We start from the raw sequence: 20915 nt of genomic DNA on the forward strand, positions 1-20915 counted from the left end.
AAAAAAAGAAAAACTAACTGGCCATCGTGCCCTGCAGTGCAACCATTGTCTTAGATCCTGTCTCTCTAATTGCGACATCTATCTGCCAGAATGAAAACTACATGTAAATGTAATATTCTGCACCTCACCCTCTTTTCCATGAACTGCTTTGTATTCCACTATGATTCCCGGGGGTTCTAATTCGGGTTAGGGTAAATCATTGCAAATGATTTTAACTTACAATGGACAAAACGACAATCGTCAATTCCAAAATAAATGATCAAAATATTAACATGAAAGTTGATTTAAAAACTATGCATAATGTAATAGATATGGAAGGTCAGCGTACAATTATTGACAAAAATAGTTTTGATTTTGACAAATGGATATGAGCTTGCATGGCTTCACATTTGCAGAAGATGCTCTGTTCTTTCACATGGTCATTATTGAAGGGTCACGTCTAGAAACCTTGTCGTCATGTAGCTGACCAAAGAATGTTATGTCAGAAAAGGGCCTGATTGCTGCCATGATAATATTGTTAATCAGTGAGTTATTAATAACATATTGCATCTCTACATACAGTGGCGAAATGCTGGTCATGATTGTTCATTTTAAGAACGTCCAGTATTATCAATGGAGCCTTCACTTTGCTAACGTTATCACAGTAATTTATGCATAATTAGCTTTAATACCACTGGAGTACAACAAGCAAGTCCTCCGTGCATTAAAGTGCACAAGAGGTTGCCAGTCAGCAGCCTTTCCATCGTACACACACACTTCAGAGTTGTCATACCTATGGACTTTTGCTTCCTAAGCATGCCCTTCTCTGGTAATCCCAGAAAGGCCCCTGGCACAGTGGGCGGAACCACTGCTACTCCCTGGCGGTCATGGTACATGGACTGCAAACGTTAACATTGCCAAAAAGAGAAAACAAGCATTTTGAACATTTTGAACGTGATAGGGGTGCCTTCATAATTTGACTGAGAGTTGCATTATTGAAGCATTCTTGCTGAAAGTCTGTGTGTGCATGAAATCAAAGTACATGTCACTTCAGACCACATCCATCTGCTGACATGATTGTCTTGGAGCAGGATGTGGTTGCATGGAATATTCTGTTACGACTTGGCGTTGAGGCTGGAAGGACTCAGGTATCTAAAGCAACAAAAAAGTAGGCTTGGATAAAGGACGATGGAGGGTGGGGCTGGTTGCTGGACAGTGAGTAAGGTGCCTAACGCCTCACTGCTTGGAGGTGGAGCATAGCAATTTCAACCCAACTCCCTTGCGCGCCTCATTGTAGACCCACTGACTGTTTGTGGATGTATTGTCACATATTGTATGTTTTTTTTTCATGGTTTTCTGGCTTTCTTTCACATTCTAAAAACATGCATGTTAAGATCACTGAAAATGTGAATTCTTCTAAAAGTGTGACTGTGAATGGTTGTCTACGTATGCTAAGTAATTGGCTGGTGAGCGGTTTCGATTTGCTTGAAGTCAGGTGGCAGGGGTACGACACACCACACATACTGTATATTATATATCCATCCAACATCGTTATCCTAACACGAGGGCCTGCTGGAGTCTATCCCAGCCTTCTTCGGGCAAGAGGCAGGGTACACCCTGAACCGGTTGCCAGCTAATCAAAAGGCACACCCAGTGATCAACAACCATCCACACGCACAATCACACCTAGGGACAATTTGGAGTGATCCATTAACCATGCATGTTTTGAGAATGTGGGAGGAAACCATAGTATCTGCAGAAAACCCACACAGGCATGTCATTAGCATATCCAATAATTTTTTTCAACTGAATTAATCAAGAAACACAAATTGCTCAATCTTAGTTAAATGGAAAACTCAGATCTTACATTAAAATGAAAGGAAATAGAATTGATCTGTTCCAGCCCCAGAACCAAGTCGCCTTTGTGCATGACTTTGCGTATTAGGAACCGTGAGTTGCCGCTTGGAATTGAAATGGATTTCCATGGGACAGGAGAAGTGAACCAATCTCTTTTTTCGTCAATGGATGCTACAGCTTCTTGTTGACTTTGAAACTTAGCTTGTAGCCGACGTGTGCACATTTTGAGCATGACGTCTCTGATCCACTGGTTAAAGGACACTTTGATTCTCTCCTCTTTCATCTCAAACCGCTTCAAACAACAAAGCGTGTGACGGAAAAGTGGTTAGGACTGCACGACTGTCTGTGTTTTATGTTATGTGTTGTGTTTATTATTTTACCTTATGTTAACTGTTTTGTAAAGCGCTTTGTTACAGCTGCCGCTGTTGTGAAAGCGCTATATAAATCAGAATGTATTGTATTGTATTGTATGACCATGTACGAGAAAAAAAAGTGACCTCCCCAGATCTCATCAACACATTTTTCTAGATATGTACCTCTTATGATTAGAACTTAACCCCCCCCCCCCCCCCCCCAAAACAAAACATAGTTGAGTTCAGTTGTGTTATCTTACATTTAGTTCGGTGGGTGTAATCAAGCAGCGACTGGATGGGCGTGGCTTGATTGTTGCGATCTTCATATCAACCGGCGATGTCTTCTGGGCATGCGTCATCTCTTCAACTTTATCTGCAAAAAACAAAAGCAATTCTTAATTTCAGGAAGAAAGAAGACAAACTGCCAAGCCGGATTTCAGTTTGCAAAGCTTCAATCAGGATCTCATGAGGCAAATGCAAGCGAATGATTCACAAGATCCTCCCCTGCACGCTTATGTTGTGGATGAAACGTAATACAGAGGGAGCAAGTGGGCTGAGACGGAATGTCTTGGCTGTGTCAAAGCCTTGGAAGCCGTGCAAACTCTTTCGAAGCAGCCGACTCAATAGCATCATCCAAGTCTTCGGGTTGTTCCTCAGTCACTACCAAATGAGCAATTCAGTAGTTCATCTCACAAGTATGCCGTTATCTTCTGTCTGGTCTCGCTCTCTCTGTTGTTTGTCGAATCTCCAAATAGATCAACGGCATACTTGGCAGGACTGAACTCCCCTCCGTGATGATGCCAATTGATCAAGGGCCCACTTTGTGTTTTGCTCATGGAAGCTACATGCTAGCCCTGATCTGGCCTCACATCACCTCCCCCGACTCTTTCTCATTAGAAAGCTTCCATGCATTATGGGGTGTGATTACTTAGAGTGACTCGGAAAACAATCCTCTTCTTCTGCACATCTACACATAGGAGGGGAATGGGGAGCGGGGTTAGGGTGTGGGAGGGGAGGAAAGGAGCATCAATGACCTTAACTCCTTTACTACAGTCACACACACACACACACACACACACACACACACACACACACACACACACACACGCACACACACACACACTAAAATACACATTTCCTTTCTCTTGAACCTGCCTCTCAATTGGATTTCAGCTACATCATATCACAAAACACTGTTGCCTTGGAAACCTATCTCCGACTGAAACATTTCTTCTTTCTTTCTTGGAATAAACCTGTCTCCTCACACAGACGCACACGTGTATTGTACGCACACACAAACACATTAGCCTGCAGTGACATGCGGGGTTCAAGAAAAGACGCACGCACACATGAAGAAAAAGAAATGACTTTTTTTTTTAGGTTTGACCTGATAATTTTGTTTGTTTTGCTGACATACACAATCACAAACACATTTATATTTCTCAGCATATCATGTTTTGGACAGATTTCTGATGTTAGCGGTATACAAGAAGATTGTGTGTCATTCTGCATAAAAGATTTAGGAAACAATTTGTGATGGGCTACGATTTAAAAACATCCCGACAGTGTTATATCAACTTAAAACAAAAAGGTCCAAAAGAACAATAAACAATACATTGTGGTACAGCAAGTGCGTCGAATGGGCAGAAGAACTTGGAATACATTTTCACGTTACAACATCGACTCATGCAGTGGCTAAGAAAGACAACAACAGTATCAAAAATATGACATTGAGTGACCCTATTTCGGTTAACTGAAGTAAGTCACTCACAAAATAATAAATATGGGAGTGTTAGCTGATCGCAGAAAGGTGGAGAAAATGAAGTAAATATCGAGTGTCGTTGTGTTAGCATGCCTATGATAACTTACCACCTTTCTTTTTCCTTAGAGTGGCTTGGGGTGACAGAAAATATTGTTGAGTCTTGCGAGTACAAGACAGACCCCATTTCTTTGGAAAACAATTTGCTTCTCATCATTTAACATTTGTTTCTATGCTACACCAGTAAACCCATCTTCCATTCAAATAAAATATAACTGTACATTATCGTTACCAGGCTGGCTATGATACATTCAAGTGCAGTACACTTACCAACGCTAGAAAATAGGACTATTCAGTAAATGGAACGTAAACATGTAAGATCAGCAGCTGTGGAGAGAAAAACATGCTGACCACATTTATTTTTCCATCAGCATTTTTCTGCGAAAGTCAACTTGTTCACCAGCCATTAAAAAAAATAAAAATACCCTTCACCCCTTTCCATGCTCTTTGTTCACCTTTCACACAGGGCACACGACTGCAGTTAGGGATGATGAATCCAAGTGTTTACACTAAAGCATGAGCTGCTTAGAAAAAAGAAGTCAATGACAAGACTGGCACATTTATTTTAATCATTTGCCTATAAAAGCACACAAATGTGCACGAAAATGCATTTTGGGGTCTTGGTTTCCAGAATTTGAATTGTATGTATGCACACACGCGCACACACACACACACACACACACACACACACACACACACACACACACACTAGGGTAGTCTAAATTAACACGTTATGAATGAGTTAACACAAAGCCCCTTAACACAACAACAAAAATTGTATGCCGAATAACACATCCCCCTTTATTTGTAAAGCCCTGTACTTGGGGAATTCTGGTAGCGACGCAGCACACGAGTCAACGTCAGTATTACCCTCCAGAAGAAATGCACTGCAACTGCAGCCAATATACACATGTGTTTAAAGAGGAGAACACTACAGTGGAGGAGCAACCATTTGGACTGTTGGTGTACCACCACCTCTCCCCTGTATGAAGAGGGGAACGCATTTTGTAGGTGATTAGCATGAGGACATTGGTTGTTGCAGCTCACAAATGGCCCTTTTCCACCGCGCTTGTGCTAGTGCTAGTTCCGGGCCTGTGCCCAGTTCTTTCTTTTTCCACCACCAAAATTGGCTCTATCTCTGGTGCGTGAAACTGGTGCTTAAGCTGGCCGCAATTATTTGTTGGGCCGGACTCTGGCACCAACTACAGCGGGGGGCGGGGTTATCATGACAATCGCAGATGTAGATGAATGATTCCCTGGACGCACGGAAGTTTTGCACAAATTATTGAGTGGTGAACTCTCACCACAACAGCAATCGCGGATTTGCCGAGAGAGCATGCGATCTCTGACTCGCAGCCGACCTCGAGATCATCTATTATCATTAAGAACACGAGACATGCAGACATGCAGTCAGCAAACGCTTATATAAGCGTTTGCTGACTGCATGTCCCTGACTGTTTTATATACTACTTGTACTACAAGTATAATCAATGCTATGATTAATTACCTAGCAGATGCTTACAGTACATTATTATTATTATTATTAATAGCACAGGCGCTCTTGGCTAAATGTTTGGAAGCTTTACGATGACGTAATGACATAGCTTCCTCTTGGATCTCTGCTGGTGGAAAACCAAACACGTTCTTTGTACTAACTTGTTAAGCACCAACTAAGCACAGCGCTGGCCCTGGCGCCAAACAAGCACCAAGTTTTGGAAAAGAGGTAAAAGGGGTCTGCATGGCCACTCTCAGGGCCTTTTGAGAGCCAAGAGCTAAATGTATGGCCGTCTTGTTGTTTAGAAGGACTCCAAATTACTTGCTCTTTAGACGCGAGCCGTATTTCATTCTATTTCCCCATAAGATAGCTCGTGTAACATTATCAGTTTTATTTCTGGCTTGTTTGCAAGAAAGCCAGTCACTCAGGACATTGTGCATTAGTACAAATCAAATAAGTAAATAACAAAATAAAGGGATGCAACCTTGTTCAAAGGCTTCACTGTAACACAATTTTGCAATAATAAAAAATACAAACATAATTATGAATATATCCAGGTGCCACGGTGGGCGAGTGGTTTGCACATGGGCCTCACAGTACAGAGGTGCAGGGTTCGATTCCGGCCTCAGCTTTTTTAAGTGGAGTTTGCATGTTTTCCCCGTGACTGAGTGGGTATTCTCGGGGTACTCCGGTTTCCTCCCACATTCCACGAACATGCACGGCCGGCTGATTGAACACTCTAAATTGTCCCTCGTAATGTGAGCGTGAATGGTTGTTGGTCTATGTGTGCCCTGCGATGGGCTGGCAGCCAGCTCAGGGGGAGGATAAAGCAGTTCAGATAATGGATGGATATTTAATGCATACATTTGACTACACTTTTGCTCATCACCTAGTAACTGGACACACTATCTACTACTATAAATTCACTATAAATTCAAAATCAATCTTCTGCCTCTATGTCATGCTACTTTCATTCTGGCTTTTCATACCCTTTCATATTTCCTTCCTCATTATCACCTTGTACACGTCTTGGCAACTTGGCAAGCGCAGCCTATTAATGCCAATATAAGACTCTGAGGTGATGCTCAGAAACACAGATACTGAAAACTAACGGACAGACAAATAAATACATTCATATCATACTAATGAGAATGAGAATGTATTGGTTTGTTGTTGTCATCAGCAGCTTCCATGCATTATGTTGAGAGTGGACAGGAAATGAGGAAGGCGAGACCAGCTCACGTGAATTACAGTACATTTGATGGAAACTCGAACAGCGCCATTGCCAACCAAAAATCATTCGGCTGCTGCAAGCTGGCGGGGAAAGAAGCGGGGCAAAATGGGCAGCGAAAGGTTGTGCAGCATAAAGCGCTTACCTTTATCCACTAGTTATTCAAACAATTAGAATACGATAAAGGCACAAGCAAAAAGAGAAGACTTGTTAGACAATGACTTCCCAACCACTGACCATGTGGAGTCAAATTAAAGGTGTCAAGCTCTCACCGAGTTCCTCCAATTCGGATGTCATTGACTTGGAGCGCATGGACAGGGCAGTCGTGGGAGCTCTCTTTGGTGGCGGAGGAGCTGAGGGTCAGATGGACAGAGTTACCACGGGTATCAGTTGTGATGTTAAGATAGTGGAGGTGATCAAATAACATTTTATGATTCTAGGTTTGATCCAACGTTTTTCACTCAATGAAAACATTTCATTAATTGAACCGATTCTATTGACGGTCTGGTTTAAGTTAGCACTTCTGATTAGCTGTAGTCACAAGATGCAGATCTACCAAAGGCTTCAATATAAGTGCCTGTAGTGCACTGAAAAAAAAAGCAGACACTGAATATGGATATAAATAATGCAGAGGTTCAAATACTCCAGAAACAGCCTTACAAATGTTTTATAAGGAAGGAAAGTGCATTTCCTAAATGGAGAGGAGACACACAACAGTGACGTTGGTTATCTGTTCTGAAAACTCTTTTCGTTTTGAGTTCATTTCGGTTTGTCAGTATATAGCTCAAACAGTGTACTGGACTGTCTTTTGAAAAACACTCAATGTTAAGGTTAAAATTGCCATACATGATCAAAATTGGTGATTCTTTGGCCTTTGCTAAAATCTCAAGTACTGTTATGGCCTCAACCACATTAAACTATTGGCTATATTTAACGCAGTGTAGTGTACCACAGTCAAACCTTGGTTTTCGAACGTCTCTGTTCTCGACCAAATCGGTTTTCGACCCAAAATGTTGAGTTTTTTTATGCCTCGGATTACGACGGAAAATCGATTCTCGACCAAACTGAGCGCATTTGAATGCGCCACTTGACTCCTCTCGCCTTCCTTACATGAGGAAGTGACGCTTCCTCGTGTAGTGTTCCATTGTGAGCAGACGTGTTCAATATATATATATATTTTTTTTAAAGAGCGTAGTTTCTGTTTTCGAACAAATTGGTTTTCGAACAGCCTTCTGGAACGGATTATGATCGAAAACCGAGGTATGACTGTACAGTCTGCACTCGTTGATCATCCTCAAAATAAACTTCTGAAGCCTGAACAATGCAAGTTATGTGACAAACCACTAGAAATACACCGTACCTAAATTACGGCTAAACTAAAGAGGGAAAACAAATTGGATGGTCAACACTAAACTCAGTACATCACCGAACAAATGTGACATTTCAGAATCCACTCCATCGAGTAATTTTACCAGTTCAAATAATAACACGAAAAAAGGAGCATGGCTGATTTTTTACAGACCATAAGTTGATGACGCATGGAAAAGGTTCTCCAGTGTATCGTTTGAACTTACAAAGAGTAACGAACCTGCTATGACGTGACAACATTTTGCTTAATGGGAACAATCCTGCTGCAGGATTTGATAACATTCTACCTTTTTTACGTGCTGTGTCCTCGGGGTCCAGATTCCGGCTCACTGTCACCACCTTGATCCAAAGGCGGTTCCCACCTTGGCGGATCATGTTGACCACCTGTCTGTGGCCAACTTTCACCACGTTCTCTTGATTCACCTAACACATGAACACACACACACACACTCACACAAATGAATTTAGTGGTAGGGGTTTGAGAAAGCTATTCAGCCAAGAAAATCTGACGTGAACACTTCTGTGCACATAGAGTAAAAATTGTAATTAAATGGTTAAAAGTACATGTCACCTGGGTGCATAGTTGAACAAAGTGAAGGCAGACGAACGCTAAGCTGTGCTCATTCAGACCTGATGTATCTGCAATCTGCATTGTAACCCGGCTGATTTTAAGAGTAAAATATCGTTGTTTGGGAGTTTGAACAGTGTTGCACAGTAGGTCACGTGAAGATGTAAAAGACTCATTGGCAGTTCAACAAAACACTTGATTTCAACCAGTTATTAAGTTTAGGGAGCAAGCACTTTTTCCCCACATAGGACCAGGTAGATCTAAATACCACATTTTCTATTTGGTTTATCATTGACTACTATTTAAAACTGTGAGATAATCTTAAACATGAGCAAAAGGTTACGCGGTGAAATGTTTTGTAAACTGCAATGCCCGCTGACAATATGAACTATATCCACATGTGAGATCAGCTAGAAAAGAAACCTTTACAGTCTCACATGATAGCTATGGAAATTCAGGCTTGATGGACTCCTCTGTACACGTCCTTTTCCTCTCCAGTCCCGCCCCCGTCTACTCTTTCATACAATAACATCTATAATATTATGGATCATAAAAGTGGAGGATGATGGAAATGACAGCGGTAGGAGATAGACGGCATGAAAAAGGATTGGAGGGAAAGACAGGGAAATCTCTTTGGGTTTTAATCGCTCACGTAGTACAGTGCTGGGATCACACATCACCAGGAAAGGGATTGTATTAATTAGAAACACCACAACAGCTGTTTCACAATGACCTCCTCCACACACTCGTGCACGCACTCGCACACATTACTTTGCATAGGGTTAGGATTATGTAATTTACTCCTTCCTCCACCCTATTATACAATAGTGATGGTTACAGATAGAGACGTTCAGTACAGCTCATGTGGACACACAAGTAACTTTTCTGCAACTAAGGTATATTTTATCCTCTTTGTATCAAACTACTGGGACAAAAAGTACAACAAATCAATCCTAAATTAAATATCAACTTGTGATATTAAACGCATGTCCTTCCTGGAGGTACTGTATACTGTCCAGCCATCGATTTTCTTTTTTTTTCCCAGCACAAGTAGTACTCAAAATTATTATATCAGTGGATTCTATCTCAGCTGACTCGACATAAGAGGTTATACATGATGGACTTAAATCCTGCGGGCTTCATTAGTATCACATTTTTTATACCTCTAAGGTACTCAAACCCCCTGACCAAATCAGAATCAGAATCGCCTTTATTGTCATTGTATTGCATCCAAAGAAATTTGGGTGCCACTCCTTAGTGCATTTCGAAAAAAATAAATAAATAAAATAACAGTTTAATAAATACTAAACTCAGCAACAACACAACAACAACAGCAGTTGTGGTAGTGTCACACAATCACACAATGATTAATGTAGATGATTGTCAGGAAAATTAAGTAACAGCTCATTCCAATGAGGGCTCACTATTTTGCTCAAGGATACTTCCACCCATCCATCCATCATCTACCGCTTATCCGGCGGCAACAGCTTTAGCAGGGAAGCCCAGACTTCCCTCTCCCTAGCTACTTTCCAGCTCTCCCCGGGGGATCCCGAGACGTTCCCAGGCCAGCTGGGTGACATAGTCTCTCCAGCGTGTTCTGGGTCTTCCTCGGGTTCTCCTCCTGGTGGGACATGCCCGGAACACCTCACCAGGGAGGCGCTCAGGAGGCATCCGGATCAGATGCCCAAGCCACCTCATCTGGCTCCTCTCGATGTGGAGTAGAAGCGGCTCGACTCTGAGCCCCTCACGGAGGACCGAGCTTCTCATCTTATCTCTAAGGGAGAGCCCGGACACCCGACGGAGAAAACTCATTTCGGCCGCTTGTAACCGGGATCTCGTTCTTTCGGTCACGACCCATAGCTCGTGACCATAGATGAGGGTTGGAACGTAGATCGACCGGTAACTTGAGAGCTTCGCCCTTTGGCTCAGCTCCTTCTTCACCACGACAGACCGATACAACGTCCGCATCACAGCAGACGCTGCACCGATCCGCCTGTCGATCTCCCGCTCCCTCCTGCCCCCATTCGTGAACAAGACCCCAAAATACTTGAACTCCTCCACTTGGGACAAGATCTCCTCCCCGACTAGGAGGGGGCACTCCACCCTTTTCCGACTGAGGACCATGGTTTCAGATTTGGAGGTGCTGATGTTCATCCCAAACGCTTCACACTCGGCTGCGAAACGCTCCAGTGAGAGTTGGAGAGCCCTGTTTGAAGGAGCCAACAGCACCACATCATCCGCAAAAAGCAGGGATGCAATACTGAGGCCCCCAAAACGGACCCCCTCAATGCTTCGGCTGCGCCTAGAAATTCTGTCCATAAAGGTTATGAACAGAATAGGTGACAAAGGGCAGCCTTGGCGGAGTCCTACCCCCACTGGAAACGATTCCGACTTACTGCCGGCAATGCGAACCAAACTCTGACATCGGTATTATAGTGACCAAACAGCCCGTATCAGGGGGTTCGGTACCCCATACTCACGAAGCACCCCCCACAGAACTCCCCGAGGTACACGGTCAAACGCCTCCTCCAAGTCCACAAAACACATGTAGACTGGTTGGGCGAATTCCCACATACCCTCGAGGACCCTGCTAAGGGTGTAGAGCTGGTCCACTGTTCCACGGCCAGGACGAAAACCACACTGCTCTTCCTCAATCTGAGGCTCGACTTCCTGACGGACCCTCCTCTCCAGCACCCCTGAATAGACCTTACCAGGGAGGCTGAGGAGTGTGATCCCTCTGTAGTTGGAACACACCCTCCGGTCCCCCTTTTTAAAAAGAGGGACTACCACCCTGGTCTGCCGATCCAGAGGCACCCTACCTGTTGACCATGCGATGTTGCAGAGGCGTGTCAACCAGGACAGCCCCACAACATCCAGAGCCTTGAGAAACTCCGGGCGGATCTCATCCACCACTGGGGCATTGCCACCGAGGAGCTTTTTAACCACATTGTTGACTTCAACCACAGAGATAGGAGAGCCCACCTTAGAGTCCCCAGGCTCTGCTTCCTCCAAGGAAGGCGTGTTGGTGGAGTTGAGGAGGTCTTCGAAGTACTCTGCCCACCGATTCACGTCCCGAGTCGAAGTCAGTAGCGCCCCATCCCCACTGTAAACAGTGTTAGTGGTGCACTGCTTCCCCCTCCTGAGACGTCGGATGGTGGACCAGAATTTCCTCGAAGCCGTCCGGAAGTCGGCTTCCATGGCCTCACCGAACTATTCCCACGCTCTGGTTTTTGCCTCGGCGACCACCGAAGCTGCGTTCCACTTGGCCAGTCGATACCCGTCAGCTGCCTCTGGAGTACCACGGGCCATAAAGGCTCGATAGGACTCCTTCAGCTTGACGGCATACCTTACTGCTGGTGTCCACCAGCAAGTACGGGGGTTGCCGCCACGACAGGCACCAACCACCTTACGTCCACAACTCAGATTGTCCACCTCAACAATAGAGGCAAGGAACATGGTCCATTCGGACTCAATGTCCCCCGCATCCACGGGGACATGGGAAAAGCTCTGCTGGAGGTGGGAGTTTAAACTCTTTCTGAAAGGAGATTCCGCCAGACGCTCCCAACAAACCCTCACAATACGTTTGGGTCTGCCAGGACGGACCGGCATCTTCCCCCACCATCGGCGCCTACTCACCACCAGGTGGTGATCAGTTGACAGCTCCACCCCTCTCTTCACCCGAGTGTCCAGAACATGCGGCCGATCATCGAACTGCGGCCTAGGGTGTCCTGGTGCCAAGTGCACATATGGACACCCTTATGTTTGAACAAAGTGTTCGTTATGGACAATCCGCGGCGAGCACAGAAGTCCAATAACAAAACACCACTCGAGTTCTGATCGGGGGGGGGCCCGTTTCTCCCAATCACGCCCCTCCAGGTCTCACTGTCATTGCCCACGTGAGCATTGAAGTCCCCCAGCAGAACAAGGAAGTCCCCAGCAGGAGTACTCTCCAGCACACCCTCCAAGGACTCCAAAAAGGGTGGGTATGCTGAGCTGCTATTTGGTGCATATGCACAAACAACAGTCAGGACCCGTCCACCCACCTGAAGGCGGAGAGAGGCAACCCTCTCGTCTACCGGTGTGAACCCCAATGTACAGGCACTCAGCCGGGGGGCAATGAGTATGCCCACACCTGCTCTGCGCCTCTCACCGTGAGCAACTCCAGAGTGGAAGAGAGTCCAACCCCTCTCGAGAGAACTGCTACCAGAACCCAGGCTGTGTGTGGAGGCAAGTCTGACTATATCCAGTCGGAAATTCTCTGCCTCACACACCAGCTAGGGCTCCTTCCCTGCCAGAGAGGTGACACATTCCATGTCCCAAGAGCTATCTTCTGCAGCCGAGGATCGGACCGCCAGGGTCCCCGCCTTTGGCTGCCGACCAGCTCACATTGCACCCGACCCCTTTGGCCCCTCTCATGGGTAGTGAGCCCATGGGAAGGGGGACCCACGTAACCTCTTCCGGCTGTGCCCGGCCGGGCCCCATGGGTGTAGGCCCGGCCACCAGGCGCTTGCCAACGAGCCCCACCACCAGGCCTGGCTCCAGAGGGGGGGCCCGGTGACCCGCGTCCGGACAAGGGAAACCTTGGTGTACATATATATATATATACGGTATTTTTCGGATTATACGTCACTCCGGATTATAAATCACACATGCCAAAAAATGCATAATTAAGAAGGAAAAAACATAGAAGTAGCACTGGAGTATCAGTCACATTTTGGGGGGAAATTTATTTGATCAAATCCAATGCCAAAAACATACATGTCATCTTTAAAGGCAATTTAAAATAAAAATAAAATAGAGAACAACAGGCTGAATAAGTGTACAGTATACTAACGTTACATGACTGACATGCCTGGTAATGTCATTAACAACGTAACATATTAAGAGTTATTCAGATAACTCTAGCATAAAGAACATGCTAACAAGTTTACCAAACTATCGGTTTCACTCCAAATCACTAAATCCAATGAAATCTTCATCTTCGGTGTTACTTTTTAACAACTCCCCCAACTCGGGAGGTAGACGATGTGCCGCTTCCTTTTCTACATCGCTTACGTCAGACTTATCGTTGATTTATCAACACAAGCCAAGAGCGCCCTCTTGTGTTTTAATGTGAAAATAACATGTGAAATGACATAATCATGTGTTAATAATTTCACACATAAATCGCTCCAGAGTATAAATTGCACCCCCGGCCAAACTATGAAAAAAACTGTGACTTATAGTCCGGAAAACACGGTATATATATTTGGAGGAGCAGGAAGTTATCGGGTAACGCTATCGGTGGAAAAACAAAAAACTATTATCAGGCATCCATAATTGTACTGCCATAATTTATACTGTACATAGAAACTAGCAATTTGTGTGTGCCGGCTTCCTGTCAAATAAAGCAACAGACAGTATTTAACTGTGAAACCCAGTAACCAAAAAATAAAAACCTGGGACCACCTAGCTCTTTGACAACATTGTTGAACAACCAATCTACTATACAGTATATGCATACTGTGAAGCAGTCATTATTTCCCATCATGTTATCAAGTGGCTACTAAGTGGCAACCTGAGGCCTTCCCAATCTGGATAAGTTAGGAGGTCCCTCATGTGTTCCAATTCTTCTTCCAATTAGAGGTGTCCAGACATCCTGCGGCTTAATTAGATGAGTCATTAGCTTCTTTAGATGCAGAGGAGTGGAGACACTACTCTGAGCTCCTTTATTTGATGTCCAAATTCTTAGTCCTGGTTTCACATTTCACTGCAATCTCCTTTGTAACCAGAGATTTGGACCTCATACAACTTTATGGTCTGTTGTAACTTGACAGATGATGCCTCACCAGTGCTTGAGAGTACCATTGCCATTGAAAATCAAGAGATACTGGACATCAATCACTTAGGGCAACAATTAAGTCTCATTGCAAAAAAAAGAGAAGACTAAAATGTGATTCTATCATCAGATCAAGAAGCACTGGTTTCCATTTTCCCTGTTTGGAACGTAAACGAGCCTTGCCAGATGAGTCACAATATTATCGGCAGTGAGAGTTGCCTGGTCACCATCTTAACCCTTTCAGGGACGGTGGTCACTACAGTGGACAACTTATCATGTTCTCACATTACAGAGTGTATGAAAGGGTTCAGGTGTACCCGCCACTCACCCAAAGTCTCCCGGGTTTGTCTCCAAGACTCTCGTGAGGATAAGCGGAACAGAACATGGATGGATGCATGTTGAGATATTAGGGCCTATTTGGAAAGTCATGTCTAATTTGTATGCCCTTTCCTCACGCTTGGTTGGAATCAGTCATCGGGTCGAGAAGAAATGAAAAGGTGCTTCCTTTCAAACGTAGGAAAGGAAAGCACAGTCTTAAAAGAATTTCACTTCTCTTTTCCTACCCAACATCATTATTATTTTTATTTTCATTGTACAATTGCTGACATAAGACCATGTCTGACAGACTTCACCTACAAAGTATTTGCATCATAATAAAATGATAGAAGTATCATCAAAAGTCATTCACAGGGTCCACCCATCTAAATAGTTTCCACAACCATTCAAATAAAGATACCACAGTAAATGTTTTTGTGAAGGATCCTCTGAAGATGTTTTCTTCAAAAAATATGCAAATATGTTCATAATTTGTTTTCTTTTTGTATGGTACCACATCTTTCCTTTTGTTGGTTTGACACATGCGCAATTGTTGATGTCCTAATCCCCAAAACGTTGAAAATGAAGTCAAACAATGCATGAGGACAAATCAGACACTCCAATTATCTGAAAGGCATTAAATCTGGATCTATCTGCTTATATTTGAAATGTATTTTTGTAATACGGTATTCTGCCTATTTGCCACCCCAGGTGATTGTGTTTGAAGTTTGTGTTTTCTGAATATTAACAGGCGGAAAAAAGTCTCTATGTTGCTTTCTCTTTTTCTATCCCCTTTCTTTCACTCGAAATGACAGCATATCACTTGCGCATGTTTTGGTACTTCATAATTTATTTGTTTACCACAGTTTTTTCTGTGTGGACAGTTAAGTTTGTCTTGGAATTATTTAGGAAAATTTTCATGTTCACATTGCTTCTGTTCACTAGCCTGTAATCTTGATGCATGTTTCTTTATATACATACTGTTCTTTATACCCACTATACTGTCTGTCCTTTAAAGAAATGTAAATAAAAGTTTGTTGCTATTTTTTTTGTTTCTAGCGTGAAACTGGAGCGGCATTCTCACAGGATGGGAGTTAATTTTAACTTTAATTATGAGATTGTGATGGTACAGGAGAAAAGGTTCAGGATGGTCCAGTGGGTTTGGGGTCAGGCAGGGGGTGACCTGGACAGATACGCAGCTATTTTTAATGTCGCTGACCTCCTAAATGGGAGCGGTACAGCGTAGGAGTCATTCTGAACAGGAGCAAGACAGGAGTGAGAGTTGTCACACGGAGTGAGATAAGACAGGGTTTTTTTTTACTATGGTCTAGGACTGGGATAGGTAGGCATTTTTTTCTGTGGGATTGGACGAGAGTAAAAGTCGCCTCCAATGTCACCTTGCAGTCCCCATTCAGCAGATGAGCATTCAGGGACTCGGAATGGCGCAAAACACTTTTATCCCCAAATCCTCTCAGAAAATGGCACAAATTGAATGCCACATTAGCAGGCTTCACGGTTTTCTTCTTGATTTTTATATATCCAACATTTTAACGAACATATTTTCTATTGATATTGATCATGTTGTTCATCCATTCATCCATTTTCCGATCCGCTTATCCTCACTAGGGTTGCGGGGGTTTGGGGGGCGGGGGTGGTGGAGCCTATCCCAGCCGTCTTTGGGCAGTAGGCGGGGGACGCCCTGAACCGGTTGCCAGCCAATCGCAGGGCACACACAGACGAACAACCACTCATGCTGAAGCTCACACCTAGGGACAGCTTAGAGTGTTCAATCAGCCTGCCATGCATGTCTTTGGAATGTGGGAGGAAACCGGAATACCCGGAGAAAACCTACGCAGGCCCGGGGAGAACATGCAAACTCCACACAGGGAGGCCGGACCCACATGACATTGAGCTTGTCACACGGCGGGGTAACCACAATCAAACACATGCCAACAAGAAAGGAATAATTTCCACATTTGTTTGCAAAGTTGCAAGGATAAATTCAATGATAGCATACAACTGTGACAGATGAAGCCTGGAGGCCAATGCTTCCTCGAAATTGTTCTCACATCCTACTTGGATGCCAAATGTATACATTGCATCCCAAAAATGATAATAATAAATCAAATTAAAACCTGAGATGCATGGGCTTTTTGTATTTTCATATTCACATCATACAAAGCAATGGAAAAGTTGATTTGACGCATGTGGTTGACAGAGTGGGAAAGAAAAATCAGTAAAAAAAGACAGAAAATGATGAGAGTGTGGGAGGATTTCAGACTGAAATGTGCACCGGTGTTATTTAATCATTGACACACAGACCTTGATCGAAGGTGCCCACTTGTGTAATTTGACCTAGTCTCAGGTCCTATATGCTACACAGCTTCTTTACAGTGACATTAATATTGTTATACATTACATTAATATTGTTATACATTACTAATATAACATGCCATGAACTGGTGCATGCGTACCAGTTCAAGGCGTCCCCTGCCTTCTGCTCGAAGAAGGCTGGGATAGGCTCCAGCATGCCCCACGACCCTTGTGAGGATAAAGCGGTTCAGAAAACGGATGGATGGATGGAAAATAGCAAATACTGTATTCAAGCCCTAATTTATTAACAATTATTATGACGGATTTCTTGATAATTCAAGTCAAGTTGGGATGATTCACGACATAAAACGTTTTATAAAATCCTTAGTCCTAAAGCGATTCTTACAAACTTGGGCTCATTTGATCTGTGTCACATTTCTATACAATGATATCCTATATTATGATATACAGTGTATAGGTGGTTAGATACCCCTCCGTGAGTCGTCACCTTACCGTGGTGGAGGGGTTTGTGTGTCCCAATGATCCTAGAAGCTAAGTTGTCTGGGGCTTTATGCCCCTGGCAGGGTCACCCATGGCAAAGAGGTTCTAGGTGAGGGGCCAGACAAAGCACGGCTCAAAAGACCCCAATGACGACAAAAATAAATGGATCTAGGTTTCCCTTGCCCGGACGCGGGTCACCGGGGCCCCCCTCTGGAGCCAGGCCTGGAGGTGGGGCTCGTTGGCAGGCGCCTGGTGGCCGGGCTTACACCCATGGGGCCCGGCCGGGCACAGCCCGAAGAGGCAACGTGGGTCCCCCTTCCCATGGGCTCACCACCCATGAGAGGGGCCAAAGGGGTCGGGTGCAATGCGAGCTGGGCGGCAGCCAAAGGCGGGGACCCTGGCGGTCCGATCCTCGGCTGCAGAAGCTAGCTCTTGGGACATGGAATGTCACCTCTCTGGCAGGGAAGGAGCCCGAGCTGGTGTGTGAGGCAGAGAATTTCCGACTGGATATAGTCGGACTTGCCTCCACACACAGCCTGGGTTCTGGTACCAGTTCTCTCGAGAGGGGTTGGACTCTCTTCCACTCTGGAGTTGCTCACGGTGAGAGGCGCAGAGCAGGTGTGGGCATACTCATTGCCCCCCGGCTCAGTGCCTGTACATTGGGGTTCACACCGGTAGATGAGAGGGTTGCCTCCCTCCGCCTTCGGGTGGGTGGACGGGTCCTGACTGTTGTTTGTGCATATGCACCAAACAGCAGCTCAGCATACCCACCCTTTTTGGAGTCCTTGGAGGGTGTGCTGGAGAGTACTCCTGCTGGGGACTCCATTGTTCTGCTGGGGGACTTCAATGCTCACGTGGGCAATGACAGTGATACCTGGAGGGGCGTGATTGGGAGGAACGGCCCCCCCGATCAAAACCCGAGTGGTGTTTTGTTATTGGACTTCTGTGCTCGCCACGGATTGTCCATAACGAACACCTTGTTCAAACATAAGGGTGTCCATATGTGCACTTGGCACCAGGACACCCTAGGCCGCAGTTCGATGATCGACTTTGTAGTTGTATCATCGGATTTGCGGCCGCATGTTCTGGACACTCGGGTGAAGAGAGGGGCGGAGCTGTCAACTGATCACCACCTGGTGGTGAGTAGGCTCCGATGGTGGGGGAAGATGCCGGTCCGTCCTGGCAGACCCAAACGTATAGTGAGGGTTTGTTGGGAGCGTCTGGCGGAATCCCCTGTCAGAAGGAGTTTCAACTCCCACCTCCGACAGGGCTTTTCCCATGTTCCGGGGGAGACGGGGGACATTGAGTCCGAGTGGACCATGTTCCGTGCCTCTATTGTTGAGGCGGCCAATCTGAGTTGTGGCCGTAAGGTGGTTGGTGCCTGTCGTGGCGGCAATCCTCGTACTCGCTGGTGGACACCAGCAGTAAGGGATGCCGTCAAGCTGAAGAAGGAGTCCTATCGAGCCTTTATGGCCTGTGGGACCCCAGAGGCAGCTGACGGGTATCGACTGGCCAAGCGGACCGCGGCTTCGGTGGTCGCCGAGGCAAAAACCCGAGCGTGGGAAGAGTTCGGTGAGGCCATGGAAGCCGACTTCCGGACGGCTTCGAGGAAATTCTGGTCCACCATCCGACGTCTCAGGAGGGGGAAGCAGTGCACCACTAACACTGTGTACAGTGGGGATGGGGCGCTGCTGACTTCGACTCGGGACGTTGTGAACCGGTGGGCAGAGTACTTCGAAGACCTCCTCAACTCCACCAACACGCCTTCCTTTGAGGAAGCAGAGCCTGGGGACTCTGAGGTGGGCTCTCCTATCTCTGTGGTTGAAGTCACCGATGTGGTTAAAAAGCTCCTCGGTGGCAAGGCCCCGGGGGTGGATGAGATCCGCCCGGAGTTCCTCAAGGCTCTGGATGTTGTGGGGCTGTCCTGGTTGACACGCCTCTGCAATATCGCGTGGTCAACGGGGAGAGTGCCTCTGGATTGGCAGACCGGGGTGGTAGTCCCTCTTTTTAAAAAGGGGGACCGGAGGGTGTGTTCCAACTACAGAGGGATCACACTCCTCAGCCTCCCTGGTAAGGTCTATTCAGGGGTGCTGGAGAGGAGGGTCCGTCAGGAAGTCGAGCCTCAGATTGAGGAGGAGCAGTGTGGTTTTCGTCCCGGCCGTGGAACAGTGGACCAGCTCTACACCCTTAGCAGGGTCCTTGAGGGTATGTGGGAATTCGCCCAACCAGTCTACATGTGTTTTGTGGACTTGGAGAAGGCGTTTGACCGTGTCCCTCGGGGAGTTCTGTGGGGGGTGCTTCGTGGGTATGGGGTACCGAACCCCCTGATACGGGCTGTTCGGTCACTATACCACCGATGTCAGAGTTTGGTTCGCATTGCCGGCAGTAAGTCGGAATCGTTTCCAGTGAGGGTAGGACTCCGCCAAGGCTGCCCTTTGTCGCCGATTCTGTTCATAACCTTTATGGACAGAATTTCTAGGCGCAGCCGAAGCGTTGAGGGGGTCCGTTTTGGGGGCCTCAGTATTACATCCCTGCTTTTTGCAGATGATGTGGTGCTGTTGGCTCCTTCAAACGGGGCTCTCCAACTCTCACTGGAGCGTTTCGCAGCCGAGTGTGAAGCGGTTGGGATGAAAATCAGCACCTCCAAATCTGAAACCATGGTCCTCAGTCGGAAAAGGGTGGAGTGCCCCCTCCGGGTCGGGGAGGAGATCTTACCCCAAGTGGAGGAGTTCAAGTATCTTGGGGTCTTGTTCACGAGTGGGGGTAGGAGGGAGCGGGAGATCGACAGGCGGATCGGTGCAGCGTCTGCTGTGATGCGGACGTTGTATCGGTCTGTCGTGGTGAAGAAGGAGCTGAGCCAAAGGGCGAAGCTCTCAATTTACCGGTCGATCTACGTCCCAACCCTCACCTATGGTCACGAGCTATGGGTCGTGACCGAAAGAACGAGATCCCGGATACAAGCGGCTGAAATGAGTTTTCTCCGCAGGGTGTCCGGGCTCTCCCTTAGAGATAAGGTGAGAAGCTCAGTCATCCGGGAGAGGCTCAGAGTCGAGCCGCTTCTCCTCCACATCGAGAGGAGCCAGATGAGGTGGCTTGGGCATCTGATTCGGATGCCTCCTGAGCGCCTCCCCGGTGAGGTGTTCCGGTCATGTCCCACCGGGAGGAGACCCCGAGGAAGACCCAGGACACGCTGGAGAGACTATGTCACCCAGCTTGCCTGGGAACGACTCGGGATCCCCCGGGGAGAGCTGGAAGAAGTAGCTAGGGAGAGGGAAGTCTGGGCTTCCCTGCTAAAGCT

The 20915-nt window shown here is 46.1% G+C and overlaps 1 protein-coding gene across 4 annotated transcripts in view; it reads right to left on the reverse strand.

Moving 5' to 3' along the window:
• The window catches only part of LOC127599696 (SH3 and multiple ankyrin repeat domains protein 2-like), a 195654-nt gene that overhangs the window by 28186 nt on the left and 146553 nt on the right, over positions 1 to 20915 (reverse strand). For 2 of the 4 annotated variants that reach the window (XM_052063831.1, XM_052063835.1), the window contains 6 exons: positions 8390 to 8525; positions 7007 to 7087; positions 4059 to 4082; positions 3118 to 3156; positions 2450 to 2562; positions 773 to 878 (listed from right to left, as the gene is read on the reverse strand). In XM_052063831.1, coding sequence (XP_051919791.1) covers positions 773 to 878; positions 2450 to 2562; positions 3118 to 3156; positions 4059 to 4082; positions 7007 to 7087; positions 8390 to 8525 — 499 coding nt within the window. The remainder of the gene's footprint in view (positions 1 to 772; positions 879 to 2449; positions 2563 to 3117; positions 3157 to 4058; positions 4083 to 7006; positions 7088 to 8389; positions 8526 to 20915) is intronic. The other 2 variants (XM_052063832.1, XM_052063834.1) reach the window with 2 other exon arrangements.

Source organism: Hippocampus zosterae, chromosome 4 (genome assembly GCF_025434085.1).
Source record: "Hippocampus zosterae strain Florida chromosome 4, ASM2543408v3, whole genome shotgun sequence".
NCBI classification, from domain to species: domain Eukaryota; kingdom Metazoa; phylum Chordata; class Actinopteri; order Syngnathiformes; family Syngnathidae; genus Hippocampus; species Hippocampus zosterae.